Raw genomic sequence first — 17,346 nt, 5'->3', positions numbered from 1 at the left:
TCAACAAACTGTTTATAAAGCTGAGATAGTCAAAAAGTTTGTTATAGGGGAAGCACCAGTACCTTGGAGTGAAACTCCTAGAGGAAAGGAGTGGACTAAAGAATGGAACTCAGTTGGTTTTGTTCCTTCTGAAAAGATTCTTGCTGAGCATCTTGCAAAAGCTGATGAAATGCTGATAAATGATGATTTCAAGGCACATCTGAGAGTTACTGCATTGAGTACAAGGCACCTTCAAGGTCAACACTCAATAACTCATGACAAGGTGAATAAAATTCAATAAAACTTGATCCAGCAAGATATGAATCTGAAACTTGAAAAGAACAGATTTTTCAAGCCAGCCTTTGACAGAATTGCCTACATTGAGAAAACTCAAGAGAAGTAACAAGCTCAAATTGAAGAAATTCTGCAGAATCAGGCTTCTCACCAAAATTCACTCAATGAGATCCAATCCTCAGTGGAATTGCTTGTCTCTCTTCTATTACCTGCTGATGCCAAAAAGGGGAGAAAGTGATTAAGTCCAAATGCAAATCTATTTAGACACTGAAAGTAAAGGATGATGGAAATGATGACCAGGAAAACTCTAATAAGGGTAGAGGTCAAGGTCAAGGTAAAGGATTTTCGTCAAGTAAAGCTAGAATTACAAGTCAAGGAACAAGTTCTGATACTGGGAGAAGAATAAGTTCTTATACTGGTAAAACGATAAGTTCTGGTGGATATCTAGAACTTGATGAAGAAATTTCAAAGCAGTTATTTCCTAAAGAAAATCCAGGAATGGACTTTGAGAGTCTAAAGGAAGAAGAAGCTAAACTCAAAGCAGAAGATGTCAAGACAAAATCTGAAGCTTCTATTGTTGAAAAGAAATTTCCAAAACCTAAGGGTATTGTGATAAAGGAAATAATAAGTTCTGAGGCAACCAAGGCCAAATCACAAATGGAAATTGATCCAAGGTCCAAGGGCAAAGAAAAAGTTGATGAACCTGTAAAGGTTTATATGCCAGTCATGGATGAAGAAATAATTGATGATGAAGCAGATGCTAATCTTACTATGATGCAAAAGATGATTATTTTAAACAACCTCTGACATGGCTCATGTTGTTCAGAGTCAAGATTTAGTAAGTTCTGATATAACAGTGAAGCAAGCAACCTCTGACACAGCTCAAGTTGGCTTGATATCAGAAGATAAGGAAAAAGGAAACCTCTGACATTGCTCATGTCAAACTTTCAAAGATAATCTTACCAGGATTCACCAAAGCTAAACAGGCTCAACCTTTGAAGACTGCAACAAGTGGTTTTGAAGCAAAAGTTGTTACAGGAAAGGAAGCAAGAGATAAATCTGGGTTGGGTAGTTCTGATGAAAGAAGAGTACATAACACTACCAATGATCCAACTTCCTTAAGTGAATCAGGTGTTGGAGCAACTCCTGAAAGATTGAATCGACTTGAATCTGTACGAATGGTTTACCATACCTTCTTGAAAGAACATATCTTGTTATATTTTATGACAGATAGAAGGATATACCAGATTAAGAAAAATGCTATACCACTGAAGTATTTTGAAGAACTGGAACATGTTCTATTCCTACTTCAAGTGAAAGACAGATTAACAGATAGTGATGCAGGATATTTAAAGTCTCAAATTCAAAGACAGAAGAAGCTTTATTCTGTAAAGTCTGACAGCACATACTGTCCAAAGTACAGAGATCACAAGGGTGATATTGTCGATATGAAGCCTAACTCTGCTAGGATTATAACTACTTTTCTGGGTTATAAGGCTGTGTAATTCAATCTAGAGTCTAACAAGGCATATCTGATAAGACTAGATCAGGAGATAAGAAAAGCTAAGATAAATGATCTCAGAGCAGCTATTTTTCAAACTGGAGAAGATACAGCTGAATTGATAAATATTAAAAGGAGGATGGTCAATGAACTTGAATATGCAGAGAGATGTTTGTTGAAGAACTATCTCAGGACAACTCCTGATATCAAAGAGATCAGAAGAAATTGAAGTTGAAGCCAAGTCAAAGATCTACATCTACTTAAATTCTGAAGTTTATACAGACTGAAGCGGTTATCAAAAGTTAAAGATGGTAAAGCTGAAAGGACTGTAAGTTGTAGTTATCAAGTCAAATTCTCATGCATTTGTACTTAATGTTTTTGACATCATCAAATATCTGTTAAACTTGTATATTATGCTAATTTACAAGTTGGGGGAGATTGTTAGATATATTTGATAATGTCATGTGTAATATGATTTGTGTTTAGTTTTCAGATCTTACATAACAGGACAAATCAGTACTTAACTGAAAATCAGCCTTTATACTGAAGACAGAACTTAAGATATCATAACTTAAGTTATCAGAACTTAAGGTTCAGAAGATATTTATCAGGAGATAATATCATGACTTAAGAAGACTTTCGGATAAGGCAGGCGGCTGATTGAAAGGAAAGAAGATCGAGAATAAGACAGAAAGAATTGTGCATGAAGAAGGAATTCTATGAAGAATAGAATACTTGGAAGAAAAGTTAACTAGTTGATATATTTTAGGAAGCAGAATTATATTCTATATCAATTAGAAGATTATCTTGTGACTGTGTAGTATATAAACACAGGCATAGAGTTTACACTATAAGTGTTACGATTATCGAAGTTATTATTCTTTGTAACTCTAGCAGCTCTCGTGATAATTTGTTCATCACTGAGAGAGGACAGTTCCATATTGTAACAGAGTTTATTGTGTTGAATAAAATCTGTTTTCTGTTATTTGAGTTCTTATATTCGATTTGATTGTGCTAAACACTGTATTCAATCCCCTTCTACAGTGTGTGTGACCTAACAAGATAACTATCTACATTTAATTTTGTAAAATTAAAGCCCTTTTATTAACATACATAGATATCAATTTATAGTATTTTATTAATATAAGTAAAAAGTTTAAAAAAGTTATCCCATACCACGGATTCACATAAATCACTGATAAATTTTTTGATCTTTTAAAAATTGTTCGATAAATCGCAAAACTAGTATCTAATCAAATATATGTGATGAGCATAAATTATTTTATTAATTAAATGAGTAATTACTATGTATTCAAAAAAATTCTCAAAAACGTTCCCCAAATGACACATACTTTTTTATTTAGTGGAATTCATACTAATGTACGAGTGTCCATTTCCTTTACGAGTGAATATCCAATAATACATTGACAACTCATCATTCGAGAACGATTTTGGGTCCGTTTTTTGGACTCTAATATTTCTCTAATCTATATATTATAAATTGCTGGATAACCCTTTCCTAAGGTTTGGTATCCATATTTTGGTTCAAATATGATTTTTAACTTTAATTTGACCTAGTGTACTATCCATTTTTTAGGTTTGGTATCCATATTAAGTTTATAAAAGATCCATGTACTTATTATGATCCATTTTAATTATGGAAACTTTGCAATACAATTTTAAATATGAATTGTGTTACTTATGGTAAGTATACAAATTTGAAGTAATGTTTGAATTTTAATAGATCTATTTATAGAAATAATCTCATAAAATATATAACATAAAAATAACATATGTAACGAAATTAGTTCTTAAATAAATTTATCATAATATGTAGATGCAATACACTTATTATATAGATAAATTAATCTTTCATAATCATATTATTCAATTTGAATTATAAATTTATTTATTTATTTTATTAAATAATTTTTGAGATACCGTGTGCGTAGCACGGGCTATAAACTAGTTAAATAAAAAATTCGGTGAAAAAAAAACTGAAACAAAAAAAAATGGTACACTAATAACGAGGGCATAATCTGGATATTTTCACGGGTGGGTCGAAACTGCACGGGTGTTAAAGTCTAGGGTTTAAACACTTCGAGTGACACTTGAGATCATCAAATTTCTTGGATTAAAAAAGAAAGGTATGCTTACTGTTGATCTTATATATATGTATATTAATTATTATATCTGTTTTGTAATATTTGTTTCTGTTTGCTGACATTTTATGTTCTGTTGTATGCAGTTCGATTTCATCAATGGAAGCTGACAGGTTGGCTCCATAAATTTAATATTTTTTTTTGTGAATTGGGATTTTTTATTTTTTTTGTTATATGAGCATGTCAATCTTTACAAGTGATTAATTTCAAGAACAATTACTTTTATTAATCTTTTGTTGTTCATCTTAAGTTATTGATTTATCTAGTAAAGCTCTGGCGGTAGCAATTACCACTATATATCATTGTATAGAAAAACTACATTATAGATGAGAATTGTTATGAAGTCCGTTAATTTAACTCAGGAGAGGTCATTTCAATATATTTGGGAGCTTAAATTATTTAATGTAGGCTTGGTATATATAATAAAATGAACTACCTTACTAGAACGTTTAGTTGGATATTTTAAGGATACAGTAATATAGTCTCAGTTGGCTGTCCTGTTGTGCTAAATAGTGCCTCTGGCTAAACTGGAACATCATTTTCCACACAGAAACAAAACGGAAGTGTTGGAAGTGTGCGAACGTATAAGCGATTTACAACACAATTAATTTCATAGTAATATAAGGGTTTAATTTTATTTGTTTTGTAAGTGCTGAACTGGATCATGTGTTAGACATTGGTCAGTTACATTTCGGTTGTTTCAGGTTTAATTCTCCTCATACTTCAGCCATTATATTGGATGTTTTTGGGCATCAGCTGCATTTTGTGCAGGTATATATGTCTTTGGTCATTCTTTTCACAATTTGTAGCCATTATATTGCTTAAAAGGCATCCATGGCATACTAGTTTCAGCTCTGATTGTTGCCAATATTTGGCGAGGAAAACAATTAAATTTTTTAGGAGTACTTTCCTAAACGTTGAATAAAGAAAAAGAAATAATAAAGGAAAACGTAAAATTTGTATTGATAGTAAGTTCCGGACAACAATGAACTAGTTGTACTTACAAGTTTAGGAAACCAAGCGTATCATAAATCTTGCACACATTATTGTTTTGAACTTATAATATTCTGGGGGTGATCTAGATGGCCAAGAGAAAACATACAATTTTTATCATCATAAAAGTCTAAATGTTTTATTAGTTCTCGAAGTGATATATCGTCCTGGTTTACAGAATTTTTGCTTTTGCTAGATTTCATATGTATGAAGCACAGTGTGTGAGTGGTGTGTTTCTAATATCTAATAGCGGATTTGTTACTTCAACTCTGGCAGGATCCAAATTCCAAACATCTTGGAACTACTGTTTGGGATGCATCAATGGTATTGGTCAAATATCTGGTAAGATACGGAATTATCTTTAGTTTAATCTACACTGATAATGTATCTCTTTGAAATCATTGAGTTTGAACCATTGCTTTCTAATCTCCTTATATATTTTTGTTGCATGGTCACCCAATATAAACCATAGCTTATAGACTCGTGAACCAATTTTTATTAGGCCGTGTATCGATTCAATTTGATTACATCAAATCATTTCACCTTTTCCTGCCAAAGCCCGCTTTTTAGGGATTTGGCTTTAGGCTTTTTTGTGCTTAAGCTTCGGGTATTGCAATACATTTATGGCCTGTTTGGGAATTTGGAATTCATTTGAAATCCTTGATTTGGTCAAATGGTATGTCTGGATGACTACAATAATTTTGTATTGGATTGCATTTGAATGTCAGGACATTCAAATACAAGTTCAAATTTCAAAATTTGGAATGACAACTTAATTCCTGTCATTTAAAATGAATTATATCTTCCCGAACCCAATCTTAGGTTCTTTTGAAATGAAACTAGAAACCTAGCTTTGCTCCACTTTGAGCTTATGCTCACTTTTCACAACGATGTCTCATGTCTGTTATTGATTAGATTTCTTTGACCATAAGTTGTTGAAAAGTATAAGTTATATCTTTAGATGGGACAGTTGTAATATATTTTACAAAAAAAAGAGTTTACCAATTTATTTAGCTCGAAATGCACAGGAAAAAAATTGCAGGAAGGGAAAGTTTTGCCCTTCTAAGCTAAAAGGGAAACGTGTTGTTGAACTTGGAGCAGGTTGTGGAGTAGCTGGATTTGGTGAGTTTTTTTCATGGTATTATGTCAGTGTGGATTTTCTGGTGATGTGATTATGTTTTACTTTATATTAGTTTTGTTGAGTGGACTGGATAGTTCTTGGTCTGACTTATATCTGCCTCCACAGGCATGTCACTGTTGGGATGTGATGTAATTTCAACAGATCAGACTGAGGTCTTGCCTTTGCTGATGAGAAATGTTGAACGAAATAGTTCCCGGATTATGCAGAAAAATCCTGATACAGGTATTGCGTCATGTTCCTGGTTTCTAATTTTTCAGTTCTTAGAATTCATCTGATTCTTCAATTTATATTAATCTGTTTCTGATTCTTTGGTATTTCACTGTATAGTGTGTCTAGTTTTCATTCATACATCATACATAATGACGGGCTTTGTTTCAGTAAGCTAATTGAAATATGTGCTGCTATCACTGTTCTCATTTATTGAAAATGTATTCTGTAGATCCTATAGGTTCTATCAACGTCGCAGAGCTGGATTGGGGAAATGAAGATCACATCAAGGCCCTTGATCCACCATTTGACTTCATAATTGGCACTGATGTTGTGAGTTCCTTGAGACTAACGCACTTCTAACCCTATGTAAGGATTTGGGATTATTTGTTTCATGATGATGCATATATGTTAATATGCCGATTAACTGATTAAGAGATCTATATTGGGCCGTATGGTACCATAGACGGATTTACCAGTAACTTGTTGTATCCATTGATACAAGGAACGCGGTACGGTCCCGAGAATCGCGAATCAAATCGTTCGTCCCGGAACACGGTTCGTTTCCGTCTCAGATCGCCGGAATTCGTGTTTGGTTCGTCATTTCCGGCGACCTATCCGACGACCCATGTGTTATTCCACCCCGCAACCCATCCCGTCGGTCGTCACCGGAGAACTTCCTTGGCTAATCTGTTATGAGAGACCAAAGAGAAGAAAGGAAGAAAGAAGAGGAGAGATTAAAGAAGAGGAGAAAGAAGTGGGATGACGAAGCGATATGTATACATACATGCGTGTACCTATATGAATGTATGTGGACTATATGCAATCTTCATTTATTAATCATTTTAGTAAAAAAAAATTTTACAATAATAAGTTATTTAATTCTAAAGCTGTAAGGCACCTTATTCTAAAAAACAAGCTGTAACACACTTGTATAGAAAATTGATTTAATTTGACACTAATAGATTGACAAAATAACTAAAAAAAATTCAAATAAACAATAAAAAATTAAAAATTAAAAATGTTTAAAATTATTACTTTTAGTCTACTAATTAGACTCTTATTTTATATTTATTAAAACAATATAGTATTTGAATATTAAATAAAATTCTCTATATTACATTTTAGTATTTACATTTTTAATTTTTTTTTTATGAAACACTCATATTTACTTATAAATAATTTTATCCAAACACCTAAATAGCTTATATGATATATTCTATCGACACATTTTCTAATTTAAAGCACAAAATTTTAAATGAATATAAAAAGAACATCACAGAGAATTTCTAAGGTCATCACATTAACGTAACCCATATTTCCTATATATACACTTTATACATACATCTTCTCTTATTCCAACCAAAATATACTACAGTAATGGCTTTTGGCAAAAAAAACACAAGGCAAAGAGATGAAACACAATCCACAGAGTGGGAGCAATCTCAGAATCAAGCATCAAACGAAGATTTTATTGATTTTGAAGTTGAAACTCAACCACTAGAAAATACAAGTGAGGAGAATCATTCACAAATTCATAAAAAGCCTCTGTTAGATGAAGTTACAATGGTGGAAGCACAGAATGGAAAAAATGCAGGAGGAACCAAAAGGTGGAAATGCAACCACTGTAAGAAAAGCTATAGCAGTTCATATACAAGGATACATCACCACTTTTTTGGTGCTCCAGTGGGTGTCAAAGCCGAAATCGCTCGCTGCACGGTGATGTTAACAAATCGGACACTACTACAACAACTAAAAAAGAAAGTTGAAGAAGCTGAGAAAACTGGTATCTCTCCCTCACTAACAAGGTCTACTGTTAACAACAAACTTACAGGCATAAGTAATAACCCTATTGAGAAGGCCTTTGGTGCTATTGAGCGGCATGATGTTGATATTGCAATAGTACGATTCTTATGTGCAAATGGGATTCCGTTTAATGTTCTTAGAAGTCCAGAGATGGCTTTAATGACGAATGCAATCAAAAATGCTCCTAAAGACTACAAACATCCTTCTGCTGATAGAGCCAGGACATCACTACTTGATGATTGTAAGCGTGTAATTGAAAAAGAGTGTGTTCCGATCAGTGATACTTGGACGATGCAGGGTACTTCCATAATCTCTGATGGGTGGACAAACATTAAAAAAAAATCACTGATCAATGTTATTGCATCCAACAGTCGTGGCTCCATGTTTCTCTATGCCGAAGATTTTTCAGATGTGGAAAAAATCGGAAAAGAAATCTCCAACTTCCTACTCAAAGCAATTGACGAAGTGGGCTCTTCCAATGTTCTGCAAGTAATCACAGATAATGCAGCAAACTGTAAAGCTGTCGGAAAGGAAATCGAAAAGGTACATAAACACATCTTTTGGTCCCCATGTGTTGTACATACCTTGAATCTGATATTTAAAGATTTTGCTATTGCGTTTCCATGGATGAATGATACCTACATAAGAGGAAAAAATATTGTCAAGTATTTTATTGTTAGAAATATCGTTGCTAAATAAAGGTCATTGACCGAGTCCTTTTAGATGTCATTGATATGTTTTTTTTTCTTGTTGATTATTTTTAGGAACAGTTTCCTGATAAGGTTTATCCTTATCTTGCAGTTTGTTATATTAGCTCTTTATATTGAGCAATGCAGAAAAAATAAAAAACTTCTTCAGTCTCCTAATTTTGCTGATTGAATATCAACAAAATGGTATCAGAGCGAATCATCTTGAGGGATCTGTGAAGTGAGTAAAATCAAAAATATTAACCAGAAACACAAAAAAAAAAAAAAAAAAAACCTAGAGAAATAACAATCCTTAAACATGGAAACTTTCTCTCATGTTGCTCCACCAATTTTCGATGGTGAAAACTATCAGGCCTGGTCAATTAAAATGACAGTCCATCTCGAAGCTTTGGATCTTTGGGAAGCTGTGGAGGACGACTATGCTATATCGGTTTTGCCAGAAAATCCAACAATGGCACAACTGAAGAATCATAAAGATAAGAAGACCAGGAAACATAAAGCTAAAGCCTGCTTGTTTTCTGGTGTTTCAAACACTATATTCACAAGGATAATGAACCTGACTTCAGCCAAGGAGATCTGGGACTATCTAAAGAAAGAATATCAGGGGAATGAAAGAACCAAAAGCATGCAGGTGCTTAACTTAATCAGAGAATTTGAGATGATGAAAATGAAGGAGACTGAAACCATCAAGGACTATTCTGATAAGCTATTGGGCATAGCAAACAAGGTAAAACTTCTTGGTAAGGATTTTACTGATGAACGTATTGTGCAAAAAATTTTAGTCACTCTTCCAGAAAAATATGAGTCTAAGATCTCTTCATTAGAAGAATCCAAAGATTTGTCGAGCATATCCTTGGCAGAACTAGTGAACGCATTGCAAGCACAGAAACAAAGGAGAACAATGAGGAATGAGAATTATGTTGAGGGAGCGTTTAAAGCAAAGGCAGGAACATCAGGAGGAAAATACAAAAGAAACTTTGAGAAGAAAAATAAAAGGATACATGACAACAACAAAAACAAAGATGAGAGCTATCCACCTTGCCCAAATTGCAAGAAAACAAACCACCCGCAATCGAAATGTTGGTGGAGCCCTGATGTCAAATGCAGAAAATGCGGCAATATGGGGCACATGGAGCGGATTTGTCGGTCTCAAACACATGTTGAGGCAAAAACTTCTATTGAGCAATATGAAGAACAACTTTTGTTGCAACATGCTTTGCCACAAGTAAAAGTTCCGGTGATTCCTGGCTTATTGACAGTGGCTGCACAAATCACATGAGTAATGATGAAAGAATCTTCAAAGAATTGGATAAGACGATTATTTCCAAGGTAAGGATTGGGAATGGAGAATTGATTTCAGTCAAGGGAAAAGGAACCGTTGCAATAGAAAGCTTAACAGGTTTGAAATACATTACTGATGTTCTATATGTGCCTAATATTGATCAAAATTTGCTTAGTGTCGGACAGCTGATAGAAAAAGGTTATAAAGTAATTTTTGATGACGAATGGTGCTTGATTAAAGATTCAAAAGGCAAAGATATTTTTAAGATCAAAATGAGAGCAAAAAGCTTTGCTTTAAATCTGATGGAGGAAGATCAAATAGCCTTCTCAAGCATAAATGACAATGCAGAACTATGGCACAAAAGGCTTGGGCATTTTCATCACGATGGCCTTCAATATATGAAGAAACATATTTTGGTGGAAGGTATGCCCTCACTTGAACACAGATTTATTGATTGTGTGGCATGTCAATATGGAAAGCAAGTCCGAAAACCTTTTCCTCAAGCAACGTGGCGAGCAAAACACAAGCTGCAACTTGTTCATACAGATGTTGGAGGACCTCAGAAAACTTCATCAATAAATGGTAATAGATATTATATTATATTTATTGATGATTTTACAAGGTTTTGTTGGATTTATTTCTTTAAATACAAGTTTGAGGTTCCTAGTATATTTTGGAAATTTAAATCATGGGTAGAAAAGCAAAGTCATTCTGAGTTGCAGATTATAAGGTCGGATAATGGAAAAGAATATTCGAATAAAACTTTTGACAAGTTTTGTGAAGAAGCAGGTATTGAGCACCAATTTACAGCACCATACACCCCGCAACAAAATGGTGTAAGTGAAAGAAAAAATCGAAGCATCATGGAAATGACAAGATGTATGTTGCACGAGAAGAATTTGCCAAAGAAGCTGTGGGCTGAGGCTGCCAATACTTCTGTTTATTTGCTTAACAGACTGCCAACTAGTGTTTTGCAGAAGAAAACTCCATACGAAGCTTGGTATGGTTTCAAACCAGATATGCATGATATAAAGATTTTTGGTTGTCTCTGTTTTTCTTACGTTCCACAGGAAAAGCGAGATAAACTTGATAAAAAGGCTGAAGCAGGTGTTTTTATTGGATATAGCGATCATGTCAAGGCTTATAGAATTTTTCAACCACAAACTGGAAAATTTCTTGTAAGCAGAGATGTTAAGTTCATGGAAGATAGACAATGGAAATGGGAAGAATCTGTACAAGGGTTGTCTGATATCTCACCATATCTTAATGACAACATTGATGATTATCCTGTGAGAGGTACAAGATCCTTATCTGATATTTATGCAAGTAGTAACATTGCTATTTTTGAGCCTGCAGAATTCAAGGAAGCGGAAAAGGATAATATATGGATGGAAGCAATGAAAGAGGAGCTTAAAATGATTGAAAAGAATGAAACTTGGGAGTTGGTGGATAGACCTCTACACAAGAAAGTCATTGGAGTTAAATGGGTCTATAGAACCAAACTTAATGCAGATGGTTCTATAAACAAACACAAAGCCAGATTAGTTGTGAAAGGATACAATCAAGTGCATGGAGTTGATTTTTCAGAGACCTTTGCTCCAGTAGCTCGCTTGGATACTATCAGAATGCTACTTGCTTTGGCAGCACAACAAAGATGGAAGATCTATCAGTTAGATGTCAAATCAGCTTTCCTGAATGGAGAGATTAAGGAGGAAATATATGTCGAGCAACCAAAAGGATTTAAAGTCAAAGAACAGGAGGAGAAGGTTTATTTGTTGAAGAAGGCACTGTATGGTCTTAAACAGGCTCCTAGAGCCTGGTACAGCAAAATCAATGAATTTCTTCACGAGCTTGGTTTTGTTAAAAGTTTAAGTGAACCTATGTTATATGTGAAACAATTTGGTGCTAATGTACTTGTTGTTTATGTTTATGTTGACGATCTCCTCGTAACAGGAAACAATGAGGTGTTAATAAAAGAGTTCAAAACAGAAATGATGAAAGCATTAGAGATGACAGATTTTGGTTTAATGACCTACTTTCTGGGAATGGAGGTGGAACAAAATGAAGATGGAGTTTTCATTAGTCAAAAGAAGTACGCAAAAGAAATACTTAGAAAACTTCATATGGAAAATTGCAAAAGCACTAGCACGCCAATGAATCAAAAGGAGAAATTCAGCACTAAAGATGGAGCAGAAAAAGTTGATGAGAACCAGTATAGGAGTCTTATTGGGTGTTTGATGTACCTCACAGCCACCAGACCAGATATAATGTTTGCTGTAAGTCTGCTTTCAAGATTCCAACATTGTGCTAGCAAAGTGCATTTCCAAGCTGCCAAACGGATTGTTAGATATATCAGAGGCACTACTGATTATGGTATTAAATACAGAACCTGTAAAAATTTGAAACTAAATGGTTATTCGGATAGTGATTTGGCAGGTTCTGATGATGAAATGAAAAGTACAACAGGTTATTGTTTCAATTTTGGTTCTGGAGTTTTTACATGGAGCTCAAAGAAGCAAGAAGTTACAGCTCAAAGTACAGCGGAAGCAGAATATGTAGCAGCTAATGCTACTGTGAACCAAGCAATTTGGATTAGAAAAATACTTGCAGATTTACACATGGAGCAAACTGAACCAACAACCATTAATGTTGACAACCAAGCTGCAATTGACATTTTGAATGATCCTGTTTTTCATGGCAAGACAAAGCATTTCAAAATCAAATTTTATCATCTGCGAGAAGAACAAATGAACGGTGAAGTTAAATTGATTTATTGCAGGGGTGAGGATCAGACAGCAGATATATTCACCAAGGCTCTTCCAAAAGCTAGATTTGAAATTTTAAGAAACAAATTAGGTTTGTGCTACTACCAAGGCAAGGAGGAGTGTTAGAAATTTGCCTTACGTCGTTGCTAAATAAAGGTCATTGACCGAGTCCTTTTAGATGTCATTGATATGTTTTTTTTTCTTGTTGATTATTTTTAGGAACAGTTTCCTGATAAGGTTTATCCTTATCTTGCAGTTTGTTATATTAGCTCTTTATATTGAGCAATGCAGAAAAAATAAAAAACTTCTTCAGTCTCCTAATTTTGCTGATTGAATATCAACATTTATAAATCATTCTCATGCTCACTCTATTTTTCGAAATCATTCTGGACTTGAGTTGTTAAAAGTTGCAAAAACAAGATTTGGGTCACATCATATGTTATTTAAGAGGCTAACACAATGCAGAGAAGCATTAGTTACTACTGTTTTTGTTCGAGTTTGGAAGGATTGGTTGAATTCTGGTGATGAACGAACAAAGGAGTTGGGTAGAGAAGTTACAGCGGCAATAAAAGATGAAGTGTTTTGGGATGAAATTGATAACATCTTGGCTATTACTAAGCCAATATACCGAATGATTAAATTCGCTGATGGGGAAGGACAAAAAATGGGAGAGATATACGAAAAGATGGATTGTATGATTGGGGAGATTAGCGAGGTAATGAAAAATAATAAACATGAAATTGATCATGAGAAAATGAACGAGATTATGTTTTCCAGGTGGGAAAAAATGAATATCCCAGTGCATTGTTTGGGATTTGCTCTCAATCCATATTATTATGATACCAATTACTTGCAATCTCCTGCCCCCGGAGTGGGGAACCTAGGCGAGCTACAAATTGTGATCGAGAGGTTGTCCAAGGAGTGCTTAAAGCTTTTGATAAGATTGGAGAAGATGAAGAGGAAAGAAGGGTGTTACGTCATCAATTGGCTAGTTTTCAAGGTAAGGAAGGTATGTTTGGATCACTTGCGGCGAAAATTGATGCTGTGACAATGAGTCCTATATCATGGTGGTCCCTATGGGGCTGAAACACCACAATTATCGGAAATAGCTATTAAAATCTTGTCGCAGCCTATAAGCAGCTCTTCTGCTGTTGCTGAAAGGGTGTGGAGCACATATTCTTACATTCACAACATAAAAAGGAATCGGCTTAATTCTGTGAGGGCAGACAAATTGGTGTATATTCATACCAATATCAGGCTCATTTCTCGTTTCACATCAAGTTATAAGGAAGGTCCATATAGAAAATGGGATATTGATGCGGAGAACTCGTATTTGGAAGATTCAATGGCTAAGCTCGATGAACTAAGATCGAAGGATGATGGGATTGAAGAAAAGAGCGAGACTCCTGTGATATCTGCTTCCAAGAGAAAGAGATATTCAGACTAGTTAAAGTCTGATTTTTTTTTATTTATGGCTTATAAACTCTATGTAGTGTGACTAGTATGATTGTATGACTAAGTTATGAAATCTGAATTTTGATCTTTTAACTTTAAAGTAAATTGCCTGAAGCATGCTATTTTAAATCTTTGTATATGAATTTATTTTTTTTAAAGTAAAATTATGAAATTTAAATGTTTGATTTCTTTGACATTTGTTGTAGCAATATTAAAATAAATCGTACCCGTACGTTCCCTCGTCCCCGTGCGTTCCCTCGTCCCGGGTTCATCCAAAACAACCTTCCGCGTATCCGAATTCATACCGCGTCTCGAATCGAATCGCGTACCACGTAACATTGGTTGTATCCTTTTAAATTATTACTATTATGTTCAATAATTTGGACAAATAACTTGGGATTAGTTGGTATACTGAACAGTTTGGAATGTATGTAAGCCAAGTATTGAAAAGTTTGGTATAAGACTTCATACCACATGCTACCTCTTAAAAAGTTACCTGGATACGGCATCAGCCTATAATCCATGTGTTTGTGTTTAAGATGAACGAATTTTCTTAGCAAATTGAATATTACTTGAATCACTTATTCTTGGATATAAATTTCTTTACAATATGTTCATGTTAGGTAGGCTCATTGATATCCAAAAAATAAATAATATTTCATAAAAATTCTGCAATATAAACTTTGTGTTCATTTTATAGATAAAATAAAATAAAATTTTGACGTCTAGTTAAATTGAATTAACATTTTTTCTGCTTGATTGTCTATATTATCTTTTTCATTGTAATGTGTGTGTTGATTTTTTTATTATCTAATGCAACAACTGTGACTGCATTGTTTCTATAGAAATTAGGTGTGTGTATATGTCATTATGCTTTGACATATGCTTCTTTGTAAGTCGACCATGGATGATATATTTCTTGCAACTAATGTGTATAGTTGGCATTAGAAATGGCACCATTCTGCTATATTTTTCTTGGATCTATTTTTTGGAGTGCATTCTACTATTTCATCTATTCAAGTTTATGTATAATTTAATCGGCTGGCAAGGTTTATGCAGAACATCTCTTGGAGCCGCTACTACAAACAATTCTTGCGCTCTCAGGACCCAAAACTTCTATTTTGGTACTGATGATAAGTGTACCCGACTCGCTTTGTCTGCTACCTCAGATAAATATTTTATTGGTTTGCACTACTTTTGCAGATTGGATACGAGGTTCGTTCTACAAGTGTCCACGAACAAATGCTTCAAATGTGGAAGAAGAACTTTGTTGTGAAAACTGTTCCAAGAGCCAAGGTATGCTTCTTTTCAGAAGAGCAGGAACTGTATTATGCCACTTCGAAGCTGCAATTTGAGTGGCGTTGTATACAGAACTTGGGTTTTTGTCTAATCTAAATAAAAATGATTAAGAAAACCTACCTAGGCTCAAAAAACTATTTCTCTGTTGTACTTTAGACTTGTTACTATATATCTTCCATGCTTCTGTTTTGTACTTGAGTAGTATTTGTTCAACAAATTGAGCAATTATGCTCATGTCATGCCACTTTGGTCTTGTCACTATAGATTTTCGCGATTCTAGTTTGGTACTTGAATAGAATCCATTGACCACATTATTTCTTGCAGATGGATAGCAAGTACCAACATCCTAGTATCCAACTATTTGTTATGAGCTTAAAACCGATAGAGAAATGCAAACAAAACATAATACAGGGAATGGATCTACAAGTTAATGAGATTGGAAATGGAGAAAGCGATCAAGAAAAAGACCAAGATGATGCTGGTAGCAGTGGGATAAATGAAGTGGTTTACCAGTTGGCTGACAATGATGGAGTGAAGAGTGAGCTACTGGCAGGTCTCCAGAGTGGGAAGCTTAGTGAATGGGAAGCAAGAAGATATGGGTCCATGGCTGCTAGACTTCTTCGAGACGTCAAGATAACATGAAGAATTCAGGTCGGTCCGTTAATTGAATATGGCACTTGCTTGTGATTGATGTTTAGCCCAAATTTGCAACCAAATTATGTCCTGCAACGCATGAAACCAATCTAAAGTATCATATTCTTGGCTGGTCCAAGAGGTTGTTCAGGGTTTTAGTATTTCCTGTGATTGCTTGTACAAGTATTATTGTATTGTAAACGTTACTCTGGTTGTGTGTCACTGTACTCTGGCTGTATATGGCAGAGGCAATATTTGTAGAAGCTTTAAATTTTGTTCTTCAAAATATCATCGAACGTCCAGTTTCTCGAGTATCATGTTTTTCGTGTTGAAGTTTTTATACTGGATTAAAGATTTAACTTTTCAAGGGTGTGAGTTTCGCTGGTTTGTTTTGATCCTGATGTTCAAGTCTTCAAGATGACATCGTTATGCACTATTGTGAGAGTTCCAATAGTTTATCTGATTTCGAGTTAAAATATTTTTGTCAGCAGTGATGCATTGTTAGAGCTTGGCAATGAATATTTCTGTTTGAGTTTGTTAGAGTTAATTGTGCACTTCAAACCTCAAATTTGTTTTTCTAGTAAGAGGTTCAGTAATAGTCTAAACCTCAAAATTTACATAAATATATACACATAAAACCTTAAAATTGATTTAATAAGAATTTGAACTTTAAAAATTACATAAATTGAACTTCAGAATTTTTAGAAGTAGACGTTGATCGTGCAATTAGGGTTTCAATCATTTAAGCAATTAAGTTTTTTTTCCTGAACCTGGAACTTGCAAAATTCAAATGATTTTACTTATTATTTCTGAACTTGGAAATATTTGGGAACTCCTTAAATGCGGAAGAGTTTTAAAAATGAATATTTTACTTTTTCAAATTTTCTAAAGGAAATGGAAAGAAGAGAAGAAAAGGTCTTTAAAGATATTTTTCAAAATCTCTAAAAAATTATAAAACAGATGTAAAAAAAGCAATTATGTTTTTAATTCTCTTTGCTACTATTCTCTTCCTTTAAAAAACGAAAGAAAAAGTCCCGTGATACGTAGGCCGGCTAAGCAATCAGAGAAATACCTAGCCCAACAATAAAAGGTCCTAAGATCCAATCGGCAAAAATACTGCAC

General features: G+C 34.2%; 1 protein-coding gene across 3 annotated transcripts; it reads left to right on the top strand.

The window, feature by feature from the left end:
- The first annotated feature begins 3,792 nt into the window (after positions 1-3,792).
- Positions 3,793-16,538, top strand: LOC141697136 (uncharacterized). 3 transcript variants are annotated; one of them, XM_074501374.1, is made up of 10 exons: positions 3,793-3,921; positions 4,023-4,049; positions 4,641-4,707; positions 5,206-5,271; positions 5,958-6,051; positions 6,176-6,292; positions 6,510-6,610; positions 15,342-15,416; positions 15,496-15,588; positions 15,916-16,538. In XM_074501374.1, exons 2-10 carry the CDS (start codon positions 4,036-4,038, stop codon positions 16,231-16,233), a joined length of 945 nt encoding a protein of 314 aa, XP_074357475.1. In that variant the 5' UTR covers positions 3,793-3,921; positions 4,023-4,035; the 3' UTR covers positions 16,234-16,538. The 3 variants fall into 3 exon arrangements, 2 of the variants coding, with proteins under 2 accessions (XP_074357475.1, XP_074357474.1); XR_012564596.1 differs by lacking the exons at positions 3,793-3,921; positions 4,023-4,049; positions 4,641-4,707; ... (2 more) ...; positions 6,176-6,292; positions 6,510-6,610 and adding exons at positions 6,655-7,084; positions 7,656-8,626 and having other exon boundaries at positions 15,352-15,416; positions 15,916-15,960; XM_074501373.1 differs by lacking the exons at positions 3,793-3,921; positions 4,023-4,049; positions 4,641-4,707; ... (2 more) ...; positions 6,176-6,292; positions 6,510-6,610 and adding exons at positions 6,655-7,084; positions 7,656-8,626.
- Positions 16,539-17,346: the final 808 nt, after the last annotated feature.

Source organism: Apium graveolens, chromosome 11 (assembly GCF_009905375.1).
Source record: "Apium graveolens cultivar Ventura chromosome 11, ASM990537v1, whole genome shotgun sequence".
Lineage (NCBI taxonomy): Eukaryota > Viridiplantae > Streptophyta > Magnoliopsida > Apiales > Apiaceae > Apium > Apium graveolens.
Note: the sequence above shows the minus strand (reverse complement) of the source record. Positions and strands in the feature narration are given on the sequence as shown.

Excerpts from the sequence above, each read along its gene's own strand:
- LOC141697136 (XM_074501373.1), top strand. The coding sequence starts at position 6,973 with ATGAGAGACCAAAGAGAAGAAAGGAAGAAAGAAGAGGAGAGATTAAAG. Across the intron at positions 15,417-15,495 it reads GACCCAAAACTTCTATTTTG|ATTGGATACGAGGTTCGTTC; the intron begins GTACTGATGATA and ends CTACTTTTGCAG. Across the intron at positions 15,589-15,915 it reads AAACTGTTCCAAGAGCCAAG|ATGGATAGCAAGTACCAACA; the intron begins GTATGCTTCTTT and ends TATTTCTTGCAG.